This window comes from Embiotoca jacksoni, unplaced genomic scaffold (genome assembly GCF_022577435.1).
Source record: "Embiotoca jacksoni isolate LCO1_2020_lvr unplaced genomic scaffold, fEmbJac1.0.p SCAF_29, whole genome shotgun sequence".
Taxonomy (NCBI): domain Eukaryota; kingdom Metazoa; phylum Chordata; class Actinopteri; family Embiotocidae; genus Embiotoca; species Embiotoca jacksoni.
Window position 1 is genome coordinate 1049040 of NW_027185380.1, and position 22204 is coordinate 1071243.

Below are 22204 nucleotides of genomic sequence, written 5' to 3' on the forward strand. Positions count from 1 at the left end.
GTATTTTTACGTAAATAACGTTATGTCCATCACGTAAATTACTTAACGTAAGTCAAATATGTTGTGTTGTCTAACTTAATTGTTATACTTAAAAGAAATCCACGTTGACTTTTTGCTTTCTCATGGGATTGAACGCTGCTCATCCGAGTGCGAACTTTATGGGTGTTTGTACTTCGTCACATGACCTCCTTCTTCAACCCTGGTCATGCATGCGTGCGCTTTTCACGCTTAGACGAGGCAAAACGTGACACTGAAACGCTGTCCTCTGGTGGAGTGACGAGTGTATTACACGCTTCGGCCCGATAACGGGCTGAACTGTGCTGGTTGGCTCCTTTAATTGGAGCGGCTGTGGCTCAGATGGCAGAGCGGGTTGCCCACTAATCGGAAGGTTGGTGGTTATATGCAAATATATTCTATTTGTCAATGAAAGAGTTCGATAAAGGTCATTTTTCAACTGTTATTCTGAACATCTTAGTTCCTATGAAACTTTGTCACGACAAAAATATTCCAAAAAAATCCACATCACAATTTTCTAGTCACTTTATCAGAAAATATATAGTTACCAGAGTATGTTTGTTTATTCAACAGCCCCATATTAATATCACCATCAGCCTCAAAAATCCAATATCTGTCAGGTTATGCCAAAGATACACTCAAACTATTCTGACCTCAGTGTCTGTTTTTCACTGAATGAATTTTCCATTTCAGCGCTTAACGACTCCATGTTTTACCTCAGAAACCCTCATAATTTCTCACACTGAAGTTGTAACTCGAGCGAGAAGCTTATCTGCACAGCGAAGGTCATACCAGAAAAAAAAGAGAAAAAAAAAAGACACAACGCACACACTGAGGAGGACTTACTGTGAGGCTGATAGAGGCAGCAGAGATCGTGTGGTAAAATGAAAGCGGTTTAAAAACTTGCCGCCACAGACTGCTTCGACAGTCGCTCGCCCTGCTTTAGACGAGGGTGCACGGTCACATTCATTTGGGATGACCAACCCAGTTACCATGAAGTGGGACGTGCGTGTGTGTGCGTGTGTGCGCGCATGTGTGTGCGTGCGTGTGTGTGTGTGCGTGTGTGTGTGTGTGTGTGTGTGTGCGCCCCAGACTGAGGAGCCAGCAGTTGTGTGAATGCACTTCCTCTCTGATGAAGACATACAGCTCTCATGCACTGCCATCGCAAAGGCAAACACTCAGCTGCTGCTGACATCCACATCAGCTCCTCCTCCGGCTCTCCCCCCCCTCCTCTGCCTCATCCTACTCCTCCGCCTCCTCCTCACCTCTTCCTCCCTCCTCTTACATGTTGCTCAGTGCTCGGATACAGCATGTGGCTTCCACCTATGTGGGAATTTTCTCCTAACGGTGGCTCACGAGCGAATGTTGCTGAGGATGAAAGTGCGGCGCGCGTTTAAGCAGCTTTTCCGGCGGCAGCGGGCAGAAGCCTGGTAGGAGACAAAAAGTCTTTCAGCGTGTGCAGCCTTGAGGATCAACGAAGCTTTACCCTCCTTCCTTGCCAGTGGAGTTGCCCAAACTTTTGCACAAAGAGTGAGAAACTGAGACTTTTTCTGCTGCTTTCTTTGATTTCTCAGAAGATTTTGAGCTCGCTGGTTCATCTTTGGCGACAAAGGGGGGGGAAAAAAAAAAAAAAAAAGCTTTGACGACGCCGTCAGTTGATCGTCGCTGCTGCGGAGAACGAGGAGCTCATTCCTAGAAATTCACCCTTCTGTGAAAAAAGGTCTGAACAGCACCATCGAGGCACCTCGGCCGCTTTGCCACGTGGACGTTGACGCTGAACAGCTGTTGCGTTTACCATCTCGTCTCAGAAAGAAGCCGACGCATTCAGGAGCTGCGGGTGTGCTGCACGACGATGCTGCCCAACTTGTTTGCCCTCAGAGTGCCTCGTACTTAGCAACTGGTGAGGATGAGCGACGGTGTGATGACCTACCTGTATTTGACAAGTGTGTTTTTCACCTCGTTGGAGAGGAAAAAAGTCGGCGAGAGGGAACAGGGGAGGGGAAGAGAGAGCCGGCGAGGGAAGGTGTGAAGTAGTGAGAGAGCCGGAGAAGACTTGCAGAGCTGGGAGAAGAAAACGGAGTTCAACACTGGGGGAAGTAAAGGAAAAACAGTGTATCAAAGACTTGGCAGAGCGGCCGCCTACTACTGGAGCATCGCGTTTTGCCGTACAGGGTGAGTATGTATTCTGTTTGATGTGGCTATTATGGCAGGAAATTAAAGAATTCACGGGAGCAGCTGTCAGCTGACCCTACTTACCGTTCACCAACATCATATTAGATATTCTAACATGATAACATTTGTGTTACTCTATAGTAAATCCAGCCGGAGTCGCATTATTAACTAATCATGGAACAAGTACTGGGGTTCATCAGCTGTCAGCAGAGCTTTTATAGTTCAGACTCCGAGCTCTGCGGTATGCATGTCAAATCGTGGATTTTCTACACCACACAAGGGTTGTTTAATTGATCTTAAATAGGTTTCAGTGTGGGTTTGTAGCGCTGTTGTGTGTTTAATTAAAGTAGGACGTATGAAGAGGGAATTGATCTGATTTAAGGCATCATTAAAAACCATGATCAGTCACATTTCAAACGTTCACCTGTTCTAGCTTGTTAAATGTTAAGAATTGCTGCTTTTCTGCAATACAAATTATTTTACTAGGCCACCAAATATTTAGTATTTATTGACAAAAAGTTCAAAATATTCCATTTAAAACGATGTTTTAACAGCAACAGAATGCACGGTTGAGAACCTAAAATTGTCAACTGTTCTGCATTTCTGCTTGAAAATGACTCAAACAGTGAATCAATAACAACAACAAAAATTCATTAATTCATTGTGAATTGTTAATGGGAAAAACTGGCAACTCGAGTGATCATTTTGATGACTGTGGCAGATCATTTCTTAAGCAAAAATGTAAAATATTAAATAGGTCCGTCTTCTTTAATGTGAAGATTTGCTGCTATCGTCTGAATGTGAATTGAAATTTTGCAGTTTTGGTCCGGAAAAAAAAAAAATGACTGGAGATTTTCTATTAACTTCAACATTTTATAAACTAATACGTCTAACAGACGATAATCCACTAAAATGAAACCACATGGTAACGTAGCGGCACATAAAAGATGGCTCAGGTATGCAAGGATGAAAGTGGGCAGACTGCTCAGTGGGATGATCTCGCTGAAGTGTCTATGATCCACCTGCGGCTTTATTTAGCCCCACGCCATCTTCCACCGGCCTGTACTCCATCAGCAGGAACAGGGAAACAAACCAACCACCTGTAATGCTTCAGTTTCCTATTTCTGCCACACAGACAGTACATGACTGGCTTCATTCCTCCGCTTTGACGCCAGTTTCCTCCACTCGACATGGCTAATCAAGTATCCATAACGACACCGGAACATATAAATTAATGCCATGATTGGGACTATTCATCTCGGTTAGGAAAACGTCCTTGTGTTTGTCAATCTAGTTAGCCGAATCACCGAAGCGCTAATGTGATTTCCTTTTGTCTCATTATGATAGAGCCTTGATAGGTGCCCATTAGCGGCCTTGGTAAACTACGGCTGCGGGGGAAGAGGATTGATCCCCCCTTTAATGTGTACAGATAGATGACCGTGTTAGGATGTAAATAACTGGTCGGCAATTTCCACCGCCCCGTCATACAGGCACATGGACACGCGGAGACACACACACACACACACACACACACACACACACACACACACACACTCAGAATAAGGGAATTGCACCATGTGTGCATTGGCCCTAGCAACAGCACAATCAACCCCCAACAAAGACTAAGACGAACCTGACGGAAAGAAAAAAAGAAAAAAAAAAGGAAAAAAAGGTAGAGAGCAATTTGTTTCTCGAGGCAAGAAGGCAACTTGATTGTGTTTTAATTCAATTAATACATCTGCTATTCAGCAAAACACCCCTCTGTTTCACGACAACTGAAGCTCTCAAGGTTATGAAAACCTTCTCTGCACAAAGGTGCTTTGAAAATGAACTGGTCGGGAAATATTTTTAATATCACAAAGTACCAAGGTTTCATCCTTGAAAAGCCTCCTGAGTCTGGAAGCCACAGTCGTGGAAAAAAAAAAGAGTTTGCTGCATCCTCACGCACTGAAACGTCAGAGGTCAACGAAGACACATGAACGCCAAGAGAACTTGGGATGCTTCAATCTAAATCAAACGGTTTGTTTATATAATTTTCCATTCTTCCTAATCACGCCGAGTACAGTCGAGATTTCAAAAGAGCTTTTGCGACACAAACCGAGACACTTTGTTCCCTAACAACTTAATTGTGTATTATTTGTTTTGACCAGATTGGCAACGAAAATCTACTGAAAAGCTTCAAGTCTTTGTGAATGCTGTGTCCATTCATCTATTCATAGATGAGGTGAAACTTTAAGGCTCTTTGAGGGAAAAGTGTGTTGCTCACTGCAGCAGCAAATACATCTGGACACATTAAACGGAAGAAAGAGTCCAAATGAAATATAAACAGCCTGAAGTGAGATAAATGGGTGCTGTATAAACATCAGCAGTGACAAAGTCTGCAGGAGAACACCTAATGCAGAATGTATAAGAGAAACAAGCGGGATGTTTGGACCTCAATTCTTCAGCTTAAATTCTACCCGTTTTAGATATATAGGATCATTTTGGGGTGAAAAACAGATTTTTTTTATTTTTATATATATATATATATATTTTATATATATATTAAAGGCTGCAAATAACGATTTTGTAATTTTCTAAATTAATCGATTGTCGGCGAGTGTTTCCTGAAGCCGAAGGTGCAGTCTTAAATGTCTTGTTTTGTCCTGACCAACAGTCCACAATGAAAAGATATTCAGTTTGTTATCATCCAGGACTGAAGGAAACAGGAAATATTCACAGTAATCAAAAAATTTAATCGTTGGCAATTAATTTTCTGTCAACTCACTAATCCATTCACTGACTATATGGGTGAAAATCCCCAAATGCTGAATACATTTGTATCTACATTTCTCATTTTAAGATTATATAATTTTTTAATGGTGATTAAATAATCCTCAGAGTTCATTTCGTGACTCTTCTAGAGATTTTGATCATACTGCATGAAAACTTATGCACTCAAATTTCTTTCTTTTTTTTTTTTTTTTCAGACGACTCCTCAGAGGCTCTGTAGGCAAAAATAAGTTTATTCGCATGTCTGATTTTGTCTGGAATCACATTCTTAATCGAGTTAAAATCTCGATTTAAGATGGAAGACGGCTCCTCGTGGAGCTCAGAGAACAAACACAGACTTTTCCTGACACTGAAGGCTTCGACGGCTGCACCTCAGGGAGGAATATAACTGCACAACTGGTTTCAAAGCTTCAGTAACCTTTGGAACCGTTGAGCCATTTTGATGAGACGGTCTCTGCATCTCTATCTAGAAGTGGAAGTCGCTCTCGACATTAAAAGCTTTTTACAAGTATTTGTAGGAGTTAAAGGTGCTGACGGGTGTATTTACACAACTCTAAGCTAATGACGGTGCCTTTTTTTTTTTTTTTTTTTACCTCAGACTTTTTTCTTTTACAAAAACTAGTAACCAACAAAACCAGTTCTACCAGAAAGCAGTTAAAGGAGTTGCTTTGCGGCGTCCAGGTACTTCATACTAAATCGGGCCCAGCTGACTCACGATGGATGTCGTCACAGTCGCATGACAAGCTCATCAGTTAGTCCTCTCTGAAATTGTCTCGCTGGACTTATGGTATTAATTAAAAGCAAACTCATTTATCTTTTGACAAATAGTGGCTGCACGTAATCATAAAGTCAACAAACTGACTCAGAAATATCCGTTTAGGGCTTCAACGAATGGTTACTTTCTCTGTAGATTCTTCTCTTAATTAACTGATTATATTTTTGATCAATAAATCATCAAAAAAGAGTCGCAAACTTGCATCCCAGCCTCCAAAAGTGCAACTTGAATTTGGACTTTCCTTGAGCGACAGTCCAAAATGCAAAGATATTCTGTTAAAGGAGGTGAAGGAAGTGAATTCTAGGATCATTTTCTGTCATCTAATCAATTAATTAACTAACTGTTGCAGCTTTGAAGATCCTCTTTCCGGGGCTCCACAGCTTTTATTTTACAAAACCTCTGTGCTTTCTTCTCCTAAGTGTCAGGCAGGACAAAAACAATCCCCGCCCACTCAGGTATATATTTGTACTGTTTTGTTTTGTTGAAATGTGCTCAGCTCCGATAACAGTCGCTCGCAACATTATGGGATGAAATGCCCTGTTATGACAGACTGCATCTCTGCAGCTCTCAGCGTGTGGAGTACGACAGACTGCTGTGCAGCAAAAGCAGAAAACACTGCATCTACTTGATTAAAATGTTGTAAAAATCATCAGCCTACAATCACGCTGCCGTCTAACGCCTCCGCCGCGCTGCAGGTGACGCTCGGCTCTCGACCTCGCTGCCCCGGCTGGGATTTTGAATCTCGGAAGAATTGCAAGATACGTTGCAAAAGGTTGCGAAGCACCGCTGTAGGCCATTTCTCTCCAGAAATACATTAAAATCTCCAAATGCTTCTGTCCAATCTTGCCGATAAAACGAGGAGCGCACTTCAACACTTTGGAAAGACAAAGTGAGGCTGCACAAGAAGTGTTTATGCACCAACTTCAACTGAGGAGGAAAAAGGGAGGTTTCTGCGGTGAATTTCTGATTTCACGGCTACGTTAATTGGCCAAAAAGAGAACAAAAAAAAAAAAAAAAACAGCTCTTAAAAGCATCACCTCCCACGTACAATTAAGTATACTCTGGAGAGCGGCAGCCTCTTGCTGTGCGGCATGACTAATCTGCCAATGTGGGCAAAACACAGAGACGAGAGATAGGACTCAAACAAATCACAACGAGCACCTTTTGGCATTTACACTACAAGAGAAGGAGAGAGAGCTAACTGAAAACACCAACTTTCTGATGGCGTGAGAAAAAAAAAAAGACAGAAAAAAAACAGTTCGCTGCTGAAATCACTCATTGAGACTCATGACTTCCTCTAAAAACAAAAGCAAGTTCAAGTCCTGCACGGCTCGTCAGAGGCTGATCGAAGAAATATGCCTATGAAAAATGTGCTCTACTAGTCATTAACAGCAAGATTCAGCAGATTACAGGTCTGGATTCAAGCTTAAACAGTGCGATCGATGAAGGCTGTCAGGCGTGAGTGTCATCATTAAATTTGTCGATTTTCCTTCCAGAAATAGTGATAATTAGTGTTATTAGGTGTTATTATGCCTCGGTCCCCTGGAGACACCATTTTAAAGCTGCATTAATGGATTCTTTTTTTTTTTTTTTTTCAGGGTTTAACACAACACTGACATGTTATCGGATAGCACCGGCAAAACAGCTGCTTATTTATACATCCATACGCACAAGAGCAGAATTCATTTGAAGTCATGTTTCTGTTTGTGACCACCTGATGGATATGAGCTCGATGTTTACTCTCCTCCCAGCTTTGTCTTGGTTTAAATATCTGACTCAGCGGCTTAATGCTTCACTTTGTTCACCAGCTAGTCACTAACTCTGTCAGTGTGTTGTTTGGCGCTGGGCAGCGAGCGGACCGGGAGGTTTTGGAGCTTTTGTCCTGCTTCTGCTGACGCTGATAAAAAGAGTTGCGGGAAAAACGCACGCCGTACAACCAAAACAAATGTCTGAAAGACACTAAAACGCTCCTTGGATCTGAGGGGAAACTGCAGAGTCAGGGAATTATCCTCTGATGGTTTGTCACTATGAGCAACCCCGTTCGCAGTAGACAGTCTTTTGACTTGTATTTTCATCCCAAAATATCAATAAGTGTAGCTTTACAGCGCTGTTAAACACTAAAACTTTTTTTCTCTCGTTTCTTGAAAAAGTGCAACCACCTGTTAAATATGTTAAACACCGTGAGATGCGAGAAGCTGTGAAATAATGAATTGAACAAGCATGAAGCATAAACGGGTAATTTGAGGGGGAAAAAAAACATAAAATGTGCAAAGGAAGTAAAATCGAATTTAAATGCTTTCCAGTTCATTTATATGCCATTGTTGAAAAAAAAAAAAAAAGGAAACTCAATCATCACAGCATGCAGGCTGGCTGACTTTAGTTAATTAAACCAAAGGCAATGAGTTGGTGTAACCCTACTTTGAATAATGGCATCTTAATACCCGAATCACATCCTAATGCTTTATAAAATTCAAATGATCTAACGCTGGATAACACTTTTACACTTCCACACCAAAACACCTGTTTATCCATGAAAAACACTCAACTACCCGCTGCAGTACATTATGAGATCTACTCAGTCACGCTGACAAGAGGCTGAGTGGAAGGGAAGCTATTTAACCCCCCAAAAATTTACTTTTATTATTAGTATTATTACATCAGTCACAACTCGGGCACCTGGAGCTTTCAGAAAATACAGAGATGCGAGGTTGTGAATACCAAAAAAATAGATGTTAGCAGGATGTATTGTTGATTCCCAAAATGCAGGAAGTACTCGTGTTTGGATTCTAACATATAGGATGCCTAGAAAAGTAGCCAGAAAACATAAACCCATAAAAATCTAGTGGCTTAAAGTAATCACAGAGTTGAGCATTTAGAATTTACTTCTAATAGTGTTTATAATCTTCCAGCTCGTAGGAAGATTTGACTGGAAATGTTATTTTAGAGGAGGTTCATCAGCTCCATCATTCAGTACCTCTGGTGGAGACAGTAAAAATCCAGCTCGACAGTAAGATACTGACAGAAAACAGTTTGAAACTTCTAACCAGGGGTGTGTGTCGCCTTAGAAAACGTGACGCAAGAAGAGCGGATGAAAAGGAGAAGCAGACATGTCACGTCGCGAGATGCTTCGGGTCAATATCGCTGCACTCACTCGCCATCGGTCCAGGAATAATCAGGATGTCGACAAGACGAGAGAAGCTGCTCACTGGAACTGATCGTAAAAATTGACTGAGCTGCAGAAACGTGGCCGCGTTCAACTCAAACTCACGACGCTGCAAAATCATCACGAATTAATTGCTGGAGACGCGACAGCCACGGAGATTCAAAACAAGCAGGAGCTGTTTTGTGTTTCACGCTTGGTAGCAGCTAAAATGAGACTAAGCAACTAAAATTATAACCTGGCGACACTCCCGACAGATTTAGGGGCTGACCATCTGCCGTATTTACAGAAGCCCGGGACATTGGCTAAATTGGTGCCGAGAATCAGCCCGATGATGAAATCTGGAGCTCCGCTCTAATCAGACCGCACCGAGCTCTGTTACTTGTGATCCTTTGGGGGAAAGGATATCAACAGAATCAAAGAGTGTAAAGATCCCAGGGGCCCAAACACTGACCACTGAGGCTGAAATCAGCAAAGACAAACAAGGATCTGCCATGCAGCCATCTGACAGCAGTGTCCATACAGAGCAATTAAAGTCCCTTAAGGCAACAGGCATTTCCTTTTAACTAATTAGCATACAGAGACAACCTCAGAAAAATGCATCCAGACACAGCGGAGTATTTGACACAGAGTATTTCTACTAAAGGCTAATAAGCTTTTCCTTCAACACAGTGATAATTTGATCATCTTCGGTCAAACTGACCGTCTGCACTTTGCAGAGCAGCCAACGCAAGCGTCCCCTCTCTCTGAAATGATCTGCGATTGGTCTAAAGTCTCCGCCACAAGCTACATTTTCTGACTAAAAAGCCCAGAAAAGGTGCCGACGTCTCCTGTTCTCTCAGACTACTTGATTTAAAATATGCTTGTAGCAAGGTTGGTGCTACCGGGGTCTCTCCTGGACACAGATGACACGCTCAGCCGTACGTTCAGGTGTAAAATGCTTTTATTTGCCCCGGCCCATACACCAATGTACTCGTGCAACCGCTTCCTCTTCCGCCTCCTTCTCCCTGCTCCCCTTTATAGGGGAGAGCTCATCAGTCCACATCCAGCTCAGCTGTGCTCATTACACCAGCCCGGCACCGTTCCCTGAACCACTCCTCCCACTCTCTACCCCCTGCAGCTGAGCTAACCACACCCCGCCACCACAATGCTTAAAGGTTATTATGAAGTTTTTCCCAAATGAAGCCACCAAAAAAAAAAAAAAAAAAAAAAAAACTGCCTACCTCAGCTTTAAATCCTACATGGAATTACGGTACATTCATGAGCAACTGGGAAGTGGGAGAGTTCTGCTCTTAATACACCTGAACACCAGGTGAACTGTGAGTTTCCTGCTCAGAAAGTAAAAGATTTTTGAGAGCTCTGTGAAGTATTTTTGACGTCGCTTGACACGGCAGCGTTTGTGGTGAAAAGGAGAAATGTAGCCGCTCCAAAATTAAGGTGAAATTACAGAACTCGGTTAACTTGGCCAACCTCGTTCACGTAGCTGCGTTGAACATTCAAAACAGCAGTACATCAAACCATGTAGAAATGTAGTGTACAAATAATATTGACCTCTGTGACTCTCCACTTCACCTCTTGAGTTTTCTGTATTCTGACTGAACATTTTCTGGGTGCCGCCTGTTTTTGAATGAAGACCCCAAAACTTTTCCACTTCCCGGCTGCCTGAACACACGATTACACATCACCGTCACCAAAAGCATCTCCCTGCCACGTTCGGTGTTTACATCTCACCTGCTGACTCCAGCAGCACGTGGTAGTCTGTTCCTCTCTGAGTGGGCGTGTCGTCCGCCGGCTGCTGCTTCTCAGACTCCTGGTAACGGTCCCAGTTGGATTCCAGCTTCCTCCTGGAGAACACCTCCGTCCTGTCATCTTCCTCCTGAACGTCGTCCTTTTCATCTTGATCCTACAGGAGAACATCGCATGGGACACAATGAGCAACATGACATCAAAGAAAATCAATGAGCAGAATCAGATCGCCCAGAGTTACGGCACACAGCACGTCATCAGACCTCGGCTAAAGGCTTCAGTGTTTATACTTATTTCAGATGGCTGAGCTGGAAGGTGGCAAAGAGAAAGACTGGGATACAACTATTAAAAAGCAATAATGGGGTTTCACTCTGTTGTGCACGCACAAAATTGAGCTCGAGGGAGACTTCGAAGCCCACTGTAGCTGAAATGTCTAAACATCTGGATAACTGCAGCATAAAGTGTGCAAAATTTTCAAATTCTCAGCTTCAAAAAGGTACAAACATGTTTAGATGCAGCTTGATTAATCACTTGGTCTGCGAAATGTAACATCTTCCCTCTAATCTTACCGTGACGTGTGCATTTCAAATGGTGGATGAAGGGAAGACAAACTTTCAGAAATCTGTCATGGAATTGTTGGCTGGAAAATGTACACGAAGGGACGGTATTTTTATTTTAAATTTAAATCCTGGCTTTTGTTGTATAACTTAACAGGTGTACATTACGACAGAGATTCAGCACATGGTCTAAAAAAAAAAGTGATTTGTTTGTCTCATTTTTCTTCATTTTTCAAAACTCTATAAACTACATGCACTGGGGATTGTGACTAAGATTTTCCTAACCAAAAATACTTTTGCTGACTGTGCTCCACGGGGTATAAGTCAAAGAGCATTTTGTAAAGCGGTGATTAACGCATAGTTCTTATTCATAATTTAGTAGCTAAGCCTACCAAAAGGGTCGAGCGTATGGCAAAGAATAGACGTCAGGGCCAAAACCAAAAGTCATTCAATTCGTCTGAGTCATACGCTTCTATTCTGTTCTGTCACATAGCTGCACAAATGTTTTGATAATGTTGCCATGGAAATGTGCAGCGCAAGATATGAGTCTGGCGAAACTGTGGATTTGCTCAGTTTTTAACGTGCCTTAGAAAAAGTCAAACAAGTACCGTGCTCGTTTTTTTTCTCCACCAAAAATATCATTAAAGACCGGATGGTAGCTACAGATGCACAAAAGGAGATTTCTATGATTGCAATCACGGAGCCCCTATGCACCAAAAGGAGATTTCTATGATTGCAATCACAGAGACCCCATTGTTTTCTCCTATAATTCTGCAGTTGCCATGGCAAGGTCATTAACTGACTGAACATCCCAGTGGAAATTAAGCTGAAGCCTCCAGTGTTGTACCCATGGCCCAGATTGCACAATGAAAATGTTAAAGAAGAGACTTAGGAGATTTTTCAAGTGCTTCATCACAATGATGATTCATCTAAAAAAAAAAAAAAGGTTCATTCTGATCAATCTAGCTCTATATACGTGGTGGTGTGGTTTCATACCGTATGTGTACATCCTATGAACAGCAGAAGAGTGTGGATGAATTCATGATGACTCTCTCTACTGCAAAGTAATCAGCATATAAACTGTACGGAAGCCTGCAGCATACATATAAATTATCACTTAGGCAAACTTGGCATTTAGCGTGTCCATGATGCATAACTTTTTTTTCAACAAATTGTCAATGTTTAGAAGTTTTCACAATGCTGTGGACCAGCCTCTGCTGGCATTTTGGTTCAAATTAGCTTTAACCACCACACTGAAATGAGTGCCTGTTCGGCCGAATTGAAGAAGAAGCCCTGTTTGTATTTACATTATCAAGTAAATATGTGTGCGTTTGCTTGAACGGCGAAAGCTCCCAAAATCGCTAGATTTTCAATGAAGTTTGGCGGAGCAAAGGGAACCGGAGTGCCGATAGAACGCACATTCCCGTGCTCTCTCACCCGCTGATGGAAGTTCGCTTCCTGGGCGCCAACCCCGCGTCCACGACCCCGGTAGTGGTCTCGTTTCCCCCGGCCGCGGTGGTGGCCACCTCTCCCTCGACCTCGGTGATCACCGCTAAAGCTGTCGCCGTCGTTTCCACCCCGGCCGCCTCTTCTCCAACTGCCTCCCCGGACTCTGCTCACTCTTGCCTCCATTACTGTCAACAGTGGACGGACAACTAAGCACGCGACACCTTGTGACACCCGATAGAAATGGGTGTTACAAGGAAATGCGTCCCACGAAAAACTCGTATTCGATTTAATGGTTCCAAGGTTTCATTCGGACCAGCCGGGACCAACATGTTGAGAAAATCTTTCTGTACAGAAATGAAGAAAATGGCAACCGTAAAGTAATGAAACGAAACATGATATGAATTGTTTAACCATATTCTAACCGGAGTGTTTGTTCTCGTGGAATACAATTTATATAAGGTAGAAAAGATGTAGAAATGTTCAAATAAAATAAATATATACATACAATTAGAACAATAATTTTAAAATGCACAAGTCTGGATTTACACAACAATAACTATCAATGAAAAATACTTTTTTTCTAAATAAAAAAATATTAAATACTAAAATTTGGTATCTGTTAAAATAAATCACACTTCAGTCAAGCTTTCAGGATTTTTAATGAAGAAGATGCTTTGAGAGTATGTATAAAAAAAAGTATTGTTATTTCTATATGGCATGCAGTATTATATCACAAATTTAAGGTTCAAGAAAGCTATTATCAGTTTAATAATTCTGTAAAATGGGTAAATTGATTGGAAAAAAAAACCTCACCATTTGTGTATAGTTATTTGTAACTGCTCTTTTCTCTTCACTTCAGGAAAGCTGCTCAGTCTGCATGGGGCCACACAGGCACATCTTACAACTGTAACACAGACAGACATCGCTGCACCATGGATCTCCCCAACAGCACTTTTGGCAACACGTCACATGTCCCGGCTGCTCCTCACAGCCTTTGGGAGGTTATAGCCATCGCTACGGTGTCGGCCATCGTCAGCCTGATAACTATAGTTGGCAACGTCCTGGTGATGTTGTCCTTCAAAGTAAACAGCCAACTTAAGACTGTGAACAACTACTACCTGCTGAGCTTGGCCTTTGCCGACCTCATCATTGGAGTGCTGTCCATGAACTTGTACACCACGTATATACTAATGGGTTACTGGTCCTTGGGGAACCTTGCATGTGACCTCTGGCTGGCAGTGGATTATGTAGCCAGCAATGCTTCAGTTATGAACCTACTTGTTATCAGCTTTGACAGATACTTCTCCATTACGCGGCCGCTGACTTACAGGGCAAAGAGGACTCCGAAGAGAGCGGCCATCATGATCGGCCTGGCCTGGCTGGTGTCCTTCGTCCTCTGGGCGCCGCCTATTCTCTGCTGGCAGTACTTTATAGGAGAGAGAACAGTGCCTCTAAACCAATGCCAAATCCAGTTTTTAACAGAGCCTGTGATCACATTTGGGACAGCCATCGCTGCTTTCTACATCCCGGTCTCGGTTATGACCATCCTGTACTGCAGGATCTACAAGGAGACGCAAAAACGGACCAAAGATCTGGCAGAGCTGCAGGGGCTGACAACAGAGAACGCTCCAGAGGGGACTAAACCACAGAAAACCATCATTCATTCCTGTTTTCATTTCACCAGAGAGAGGAGGGACCGAAGTCAGGCCTCCTGGTCCTCATCCAATCAAAGTAATGCCACTAAAACCACCACCAGGTCAGATGAGGCTTGGGTGAAAGCAGACCAGATCACTTCTTTTAACAGCTACACGTCGTCAGAGGAGGAGGAGCATCACGTGTCAATAGACACCCCACAAGGATCTTTCAAAGAGCCAGGGAGTGGACAAAATAATAAGAACGGGCAGGTGACTGATTACACGGAGGATCAGTACTTTTCCACTCCGAAGAAGAAGAATAGTAAAAAGTGCATCTCTTATAAGTTCAAACCGGGCTCGAAGAGTAAAAACAGCAAACCGACAAGTGACACACCGGGTCCACCTGAAGGAGAGCCGCCCGCCAAAAACGCCTCCCCCTCCTCCTCCTCCACCTCCAAGCCCATGGACCCCGTCCTGAAGAACCAGATCACCAAGAGGAAGAGGATGGTGCTGGTGAAGGAGAAGAAGGCGGCCCAGACTCTCAGCGCCATCCTCCTGGCCTTCATCCTCACGTGGACGCCCTACAACATCATGGTGCTCATCTCCACCTTCTGCGCCACCTGCATCCCCGTGTCCCTCTGGCACCTGGGCTACTGGCTGTGCTACGTCAACAGCACCATCAACCCCATGTGCTACGCCCTCTGCAACAAGACCTTCCAGAAGACCTTCCGCATGCTGCTGCTCTGCCAGTGGAGGAGGAAGAGGAGAGGCGAGGACAAGCTCTACTGGGGAGGACAGAACCCAAACGTCAACAACAAGATGACTTGATGTGGCGCCGCAGGATCACAGCAGACTTTTTATTTTGCCCACATGTTGGATTTACTTTTAAATATACTGTAGTCAGTGGTCAACTTCAGCATGAAGTGCTGCATGTGGTTTTTGTGTGAAGATACATGTTGGTGGAAAAATGCCATCAGCCTAATGCAGCACTTAAACAGCTGTTCCAGATTATTACAGGACACAAACCATGAAGTCGGCTGCACATTCTCACAGGATGAAAAGGTGAAAGAATAGTTTCAGATTGTATCCTAAAAAAGGAACGCCACAAATGTCAGTTCCAGTTTGTGTGTTTTCTGTCTCATTACATTTGCTCATTTCATTGCCAGACATGCTGATGCATTTAGGCTTGCTTTTTCTTTACATTCCCAAATTGTCTAAATTTCCTCTCACAGAGGTGTGGAAGGATAATTATTTCCCCAAAAAGCAAAATTTGTGCTCAAAAGACTTTATTACATTACCCACTTAATTTGGTAACTGTCTCTGGCTGAACTTAAAAAAAAATATTTTTACACAGAAGCAGGATGTTGATTTTGTCAGTCTCTCTCACATCATAGCAAAGGTTTTTAGAGCATGATTTAGCATCTCCATGGAAACTAGATCGAAAGCCTCCTGTTTTAAAGCTTATATTTCTAAACATCTTGGATATTCTCATCATTAAAAGTATGCCGAGCTGGGCTAATCCCGTTTGCAAAGCACTGATGTGGGTAAAGATAACTATCACTGGATTATTTCAAAAGGAACGAAAAGTCAAAAACGTGCTGATTTACAGGCAGGTTCGGGTGTCATGAGGAGCAACTTTTTATATTTTCAAACAGATTTACAAACTTCACAGATAAAATTCTTGGGATATGTCAGTCTCTGAACATAAATCAGGGGGTTAGACTACAGTACAGTAACTTCCGCATCTCACACATCTATCTTTGCCTGATTAAAGGGGTACTAACAACCTGCTTCTAATCAACATGAGCATGAGAGTAAAAACTCTCAATTTATCCTTTAAACCTCATATAATCCTCCTTTATTCTATTGCTCTCTTGCACTGTATATAAAGAACATAATGTACTGTAATATTTCAAGTGATTATAGTATGAAGAACATATTTCACTGATTATGTTGGATTTTACACCCTACAAATGGAAAATGTAAATTGCTTTGTGTGTATCAGTGTTTAGTGAATGTTGTTTTTTTTCTTGTTTTTTCATCTGGGCTCTTGCCAATAATATTTGATCTTGTGTTTAAGGGCTAATCTGTACATTTCTGTGCATTTACAGCTAAATTAGTTTAACAGTGGTGATATGATATGAGATTATTTATTGATCACACCTCTACACTCAACAATGTTCACATTACTGTAAAAAAAAAAGAAAAAAAAGACTTTGTAAACATGGTATTTGAAGTCCCCCCCTTCCCCCCCTCCACGTCTCTGACGGATGACTGATGCCGTTGTACATTTTAGCAGTTTTGATGTCATATGTATCTCCCTGAACTCTGTGCCTTTTGTGAGGCTCATAGTAGGAAAAGTGCTTCGTGAGTGAATCCGTGCTCTTCGTCTGTCTGTGCAGTTCTTGTGGAAGTGAGTCTGTGTGTACTGATATGAACAGTGAAATACAAACTCAAAAGGCGGAACTATAATCACCATCAAACGTGTCGAATCTGATCTGGTGCGTCATGTCTTTTTGCACGTGCGCTGACAGCATGACTGTTGTTGCGTAGTGCAGAGCCGACTTCCCAGACGTCACCGGAGGTTTCCGAGACTTCATGTCGGAACAGTTGCTTTGCTCCGACTCAATAACAAATAAATAAAAAAAGAAATGTATTGATCCCACTGACGAGAGTCTGCACAGTCACAGACTGTCCGTTGTTGTTCGAACATCAATAAAAACTGTTCCGCTGAACAACGTCCCTTAATTACAAAGAGAACGGGCCCCGTAGCTCCTTTTGAGTCCGTCCCAAGCACACTGTCCCGTTACTGTAAATACTCATTAGAGATGCAAATCCACAGCTGAGCAAAGAGACCGTTTGCCCTAATTTTGGATAATGGTAAATAAAAACTAGTCTCCAGTTTCTTAGTTTGAAATGATTGAATTTGTAACATTCATGTCTTCAGTGGGTATTAAAGTGCTTGGAGTGAGAGCCACAGGCATGCTGGGGATGTCAGAAAGTATTCAGAGAAATACTTACATTGCGTATTTTAGTATTTTGATGGTATTTGACCTGAAGAAACCCACTTTGCCAGCTTTATATAACAGCTCATTCTTCACCTTGAAAATGGCAACTTGACAAAGCAATCCTAAGTGGAGGTCTACATTTGTCTGCGCTTTCAATCGCATCACACCGGCGTCATCAGCCAGTGGCGTTTGCTCGGTTGTCAAGGAGATGGATGCATGCGAGCTCAGTGGCGGTTTTCATCTGTAGGACTTTAAGGACTTCTTGTCCACGTTGGCACCCTGTGAAATTTCTTTATAAACAAAGTTAAATATTCATTCACTGCTTCTCACAAAAACACATTCTCCTTGAGGAACAATATATTTATTGAATTCATTCCCTTCCTCATAAAAAGCCCTTTTTCAAAGGCTTCTGGTTATTTGTGTTAACAACATTCTTTAAGTTCCTCAGTGAGCCATCTTTTTTTTGTTGGTCTGTACCGTTGCTTTTCAAATACCACAAAAACTTTTGGAGTCATAAACTGTAAGCATCGTTACATGCATATTTGTGTCGATGCAAAAGATAAACAAACTTGGACCCACTGCTGAAGATCAGTGGTAAAAGAACAACAACACTTCAGTTAACTATGAAGCCAAAAATACAGCAGCTACTGAGCTTGTATGCTAACAGATCAATTTCCATAACAAACAAAATGCTGAAGAGGAACATGCGGTATAGATGAAAGCTCCAGAAAAGCCAGTAACTGGACCTTGAGGTGGGCTTGTTTTGTCAAACTCTATTATTAGAGCTATTCATCATTACTACATTTTTTATTTTGAGATTTCAGTCAAAATCTTGAGAATAAAGTCAACATTTCAAAGCATTTAAACTTTAATCTCCACATTTTGACTCTAATCTCAAAATGCAGAATACAAAAAATGATCCTCTTAATTTTTTTCCTCAATGTGCCCCTAATACTAGCAATTAAGAGTGACAAAAGGAGGACTTTTTACCACAAACACATTTTAAAATGACTTTAATATGGACTTCACTGTCCGCTTTAATAAAAGTAAAACCTGTTACACTCTGTAGAGATCTTGAAAGCAACCACACAGCTCTTTCACTCTTTGAACTTCCAGTGATTACCATCTTAATTTATACACCTTAGGCACATAATGTACAGTATGAGAGTTCTCACCATACAGTACACCACAATAATTCAAAACTTGAGAAGGTCATGTGTTTACTCTCGAATAAGATGGTCGGAAATAAAAACACAGCTGTCATAAACCATTGCAGTTTATTTATCTAGGCTTTTAAATAAGAATTTATCCGTCTTAAAATTCAATTTATCTTCATTCACAGTCGTATTACCGAAATCGAAAAAGACAAGAAAATCTCTGAATATGTATATATGCTCTCTGTCAGGTAGTGGAATTAGCAGCAGTGGAAAAATGCACAATGCAGGGTTAGCACAGAAAAGATGAATGAGTAGTAGAGTCACATGGAGAAAGCATAGCAATCATCCCAAAAAAAAGAAAAAAAAAAAAAAACTTTCGCAGAAATTTCTATCAGTGCAGTATGGGGAGGGGGGGGAAATTAATTTTAGCTCAGTCTCCAATAGCATATTAGAAATCCAGATGTGCTCAAAACATCCCATTTATGAAGAAATCTGTACAATAAACCCAGAGGACCAAAAAAAAAAAAAAAAGACACTTAAAAATCCTGCTTCCATGGCATTAGTCGAGCTTCTTTAGGCAGATTTTAGGAGACGTGTACAGTACTACCTCCTCTTGGCAGCTGGCCGGGTGCCCTTGCTGCTGCTGCCCGCCTTGCTGGAGCCCTTGGAGCCGGAGAAGAGCTTGGTCATCAGCTCAGAGACGTCTGGCAGCTCAGGGTTGGGGTTCAGCATGTTCATGGACTGCTCCATTTCCTACAAAGACGGGAGTGAATGATCAGCCAAATGTCCTGATTTTACAAATGCATCACGTAAACGATTTAAGTGGCATTTGTCACAGTTACGATGAGCACATCAGCATAAGGCAAATAAATCCTCATTAAACTGATCAGAATATATTAAATACAATCCAGAGAGACAACATAATGAACTCCTATCGTACTATGTTCTATATAATTCAAATAATCCTTTAAGAGATGAATTACCTTTCTCATCTCGGGGTCGTTGGTGTTGACCACCTTGGGCAGCAACACAATGATCAGCAGGGGTAAAACCATCATCATAACCTGCGAAGGAAACAAAGACACAACATTTAAACAAGAAGTTCAGATGTAATTAATTCATCTTTGACTCGAGCGAAGGATTAAAATGTCAACGACGACTTATTTTTCTTCATCAATGTAAAAGAACAAACTTGATTTAAAAGAACAAGCGCTGTTTGACTGGTTAGGAACTTGGACAAAATCTTGACGCAATGGAAATGTGATTTTCTGCACAAGAAAGGTTCACACCAGTTATTATTATCATACGTCGTGGGGTTCAGAGCATTTACATTTTTTTTTTTTAAATAAAGTGTATTTCCTGGTTCTGATGACTCCATCAAACCTCAGCTTATGCTTTGTTTTTAACAAGCTGCACTTTTGTAGCATACCCATCTCTCCAACCCACTTATGATGTAGATGTAAGTCAATCATACAAGTTTGGTGCATTTTCCTACCATTGGGTTCATGAGGAAGTCCGTCCAGCCCCAGGTTTCTCTCTTCATGAAGTAGGTGTGAGGACCGTTGGCTCTGATTTGAAGAGGGTAAGGCTGGCGAATCACCTCTGAAGTCTTGATGTAGTTCACGAGACGCGCCCTGTGAAACGACACATGGTTGAGTGGGTTAAGTTTGCGTCTAAAAAAAAGTAGACCGAGCAGGATTCAAACGTGATCGTGAGACCTTACCTCATCTTCCCCTTTGATGTGATATCAACGCGCACCGGTTCGAACCTAAAGGTTGGGGTGACGACTTCCACAACGTAAGATCCTGACGGGACGTCATTCACAGCAAAACTCCCATCAGTTCTGTAACAAACGGGAGTCACGTTTCTGTCACGGCTGCACATATTCACAAATTATTAAGTACACATACAGCAGCTAAGCATAATGCAATATAATACAGCAGGCCCGCTGTAAATCTGAACCTCATGATGGACATAATGTTCTTGTTGAAACTATTTTAGAGATGCTGATTCAACTGTTTGGACATTTTTGTCTGCTGTGGTGCTTTAAACAAAGAAATGTTTCTTCTGACCACCTGTGGGTAAACTAAATATTTAAAAATAACTTCTGAGCAGAACACAATACAATTACACCAGGTTAAGCGAGGTGTAAATGATAAACTAAGAAGTGAGTGTTTTATCCAGGTCAAGTGTTAAATCATTGGCTCGGAAAAAAATAAACAAATCTCCAGGGGGACATTGATATGATTACCCAAATAATGTCTGACAGCTCGACTATGATCAGCTTACAATATGACGCACACAAACATCGTGGTAGATCTACACAAGGATGCAATTCAGTGCACAAATAACAGTTGAAAAACACAAATGATATGAAGATAATGAGACATGATGAAAAGATGCAACAAATCCTGCAATTATAGACGTTAACACGTGTGAATCGGTACATTTGATGACGTTATTTGTTTTTGTTTTTTCCTGAAATACGTCTGAAACGCTGGTATCAAATTAATTGCTGATTATATTTCTGTTGATAAAGAGAAAACATTTAAAAGGAAAAAAAACCTGCCCCCCCCTCCGTCCAATTAAATCCAGTTCACACTTTATTCCACAACTGTGGAAAACAAACCCACAGAGGATGCGCGTGTTGTTTAGTGGCGAGTATTTGATTAATAATAATAATTAATAATAATAATGAGGACAAGGTCAGCGCCGGTTGGGAGACTTTCAGTAACAGGCGCGCGTCTCGTCGCCACCGTTTGGTTTGTTTTGGTTGCGGCTACAAGGCCGCAGGGGCCCGGTGGGGTTCACGATGTCATCGAACAAGTTCCGCGACGCCGTGACGGGAGTCCACGTCCACAACAACGTCCACAACAATGTCCACAACAATGTCCAGCCGTGAATTTCGCCGCGACGGCCGGGAGCCGCCGTCCGCCCCGCCGCAGCTCCCGAGCGCGGTCACCGGCAGCGGTAAGCGCTAACGCTAACGCTCGGTAGCTCAAGAGGCCAGCCGGCACGTGTAGCCGTGGCTTGTTCCTCACCTCACAAACCCGACGTACTCTTCCCCTTCCACCAGGATCCTGGCCGCGGACACCCAGTCTTGCGTCTTCACCCCGGGAACGATCGCCCTTCCCTCGATTTTGAACCGATCTCCGTTCGGCTGCGTCGACGCGCCGGCGCCGGCGCCGGGCCCCGTCTCCAGGTCGGTGAAGCACCGCGCCGCCTGCACGAACACCCACAACAGCGCTATTCTTTCCCCGCGCAACATGTCGCCCGTCTTCACGAAAAAAACAAACAAACCAAAAACGACTTCTAACCGTCTGCGCGTCGACACCGTACTGAAGGACAGTTTACCGACGACGCGGAAGACGGAGCTGGCTCTGCGGAAAATGACGTCACTTTAAAAAAAAAAAAAAAAAACAACACACACACACACAAAAAAACTTTATTGCTCACCCCGACGATGACACTTCATTGGTTCGTTGGTGTGTGTGTGTGTGTGTGCGTTTCATACATTATAAACAACTTTTAAAGCTTCGGTTGAGGCTGTCAAGACTTTCTTGTGAATGTTGAATTAATTGATGGCAATTAGAAATCCACAAAATAACATTTGAACTGTTTTCATTCAAAATTCTAAATATGAATTGTGTAAAAGTTATGGTAAAAAAAATAAAATAAAATGTGAACGTAGGATTTAATTGTGCCTTCAATTGACTGTTTCGCACTAACATTTAGAAAACGTATGTTTATAAAAGTTAA

The 22204-nt window shown here is 42.2% G+C and overlaps 3 protein-coding genes across 3 annotated transcripts in view; 1 reads left to right on the top strand and 2 right to left on the bottom strand.

Annotated features, from left to right (window-relative positions):
- The window catches only part of aven (apoptosis, caspase activation inhibitor), a 31933-nt gene extending 19048 nt beyond the window's left edge, over positions 1–12885 (bottom strand). The window contains exons 1-2 of the mRNA XM_069161774.1: positions 12635–12885; positions 10626–10797 (exon numbers count right to left, since the gene is read on the bottom strand). Of these exons, the coding sequence (XP_069017875.1) occupies positions 10626–10797; positions 12635–12829 (367 nt within the window). The 5' untranslated portion in view covers positions 12830–12885. The remainder of the gene's footprint in view (positions 1–10625; positions 10798–12634) is intronic.
- chrm5b (cholinergic receptor, muscarinic 5b) lies at positions 1081–18976 on the top strand. The gene is made up of 2 exons (XM_069161767.1): positions 1081–2187; positions 13506–18976. Exon 2 carries the CDS (start codon positions 13579–13581, stop codon positions 15106–15108), a length of 1530 nt encoding a protein of 509 aa, XP_069017868.1. The 5' UTR covers positions 1081–2187; positions 13506–13578; the 3' UTR covers positions 15109–18976.
- On the bottom strand, positions 18285–21834 carry emc7b (ER membrane protein complex subunit 7b). The gene is made up of 5 exons (XM_069161775.1): positions 21487–21834; positions 20169–20288; positions 19941–20079; positions 19429–19509; positions 18285–19198 (listed from the first exon to the last, which is right to left on the bottom strand). Exons 1-5 carry the CDS (start codon positions 21711–21713, stop codon positions 19049–19051), a joined length of 717 nt encoding a protein of 238 aa, XP_069017876.1. The 5' UTR covers positions 21714–21834; the 3' UTR covers positions 18285–19048.
- Positions 21835–22204: the final 370 nt, after the last annotated feature.

Excerpts from the sequence above, each read along its gene's own strand:
- emc7b (XM_069161775.1), bottom strand. The coding sequence starts at position 21,713 with ATGTTGCGCGGGGAAAGAATAGCGCTGTTGTGGGTGTTCGTGCAGGCG. Across the intron at positions 20,080-20,168 it reads ACATCAAAGGGGAAGATGAG|GGCGCGTCTCGTGAACTACA; the intron begins GTAAGGTCTCAC and ends GTCGTTTCACAG. Across the intron at positions 19,199-19,428 it reads ACGACCCCGAGATGAGAAAG|GAAATGGAGCAGTCCATGAA; the intron begins GTAATTCATCTC and ends CCGTCTTTGTAG.
- chrm5b (XM_069161767.1), top strand. The coding sequence starts at position 13,579 with ATGGATCTCCCCAACAGCACTTTTGGCAACACGTCACATGTCCCGGCT.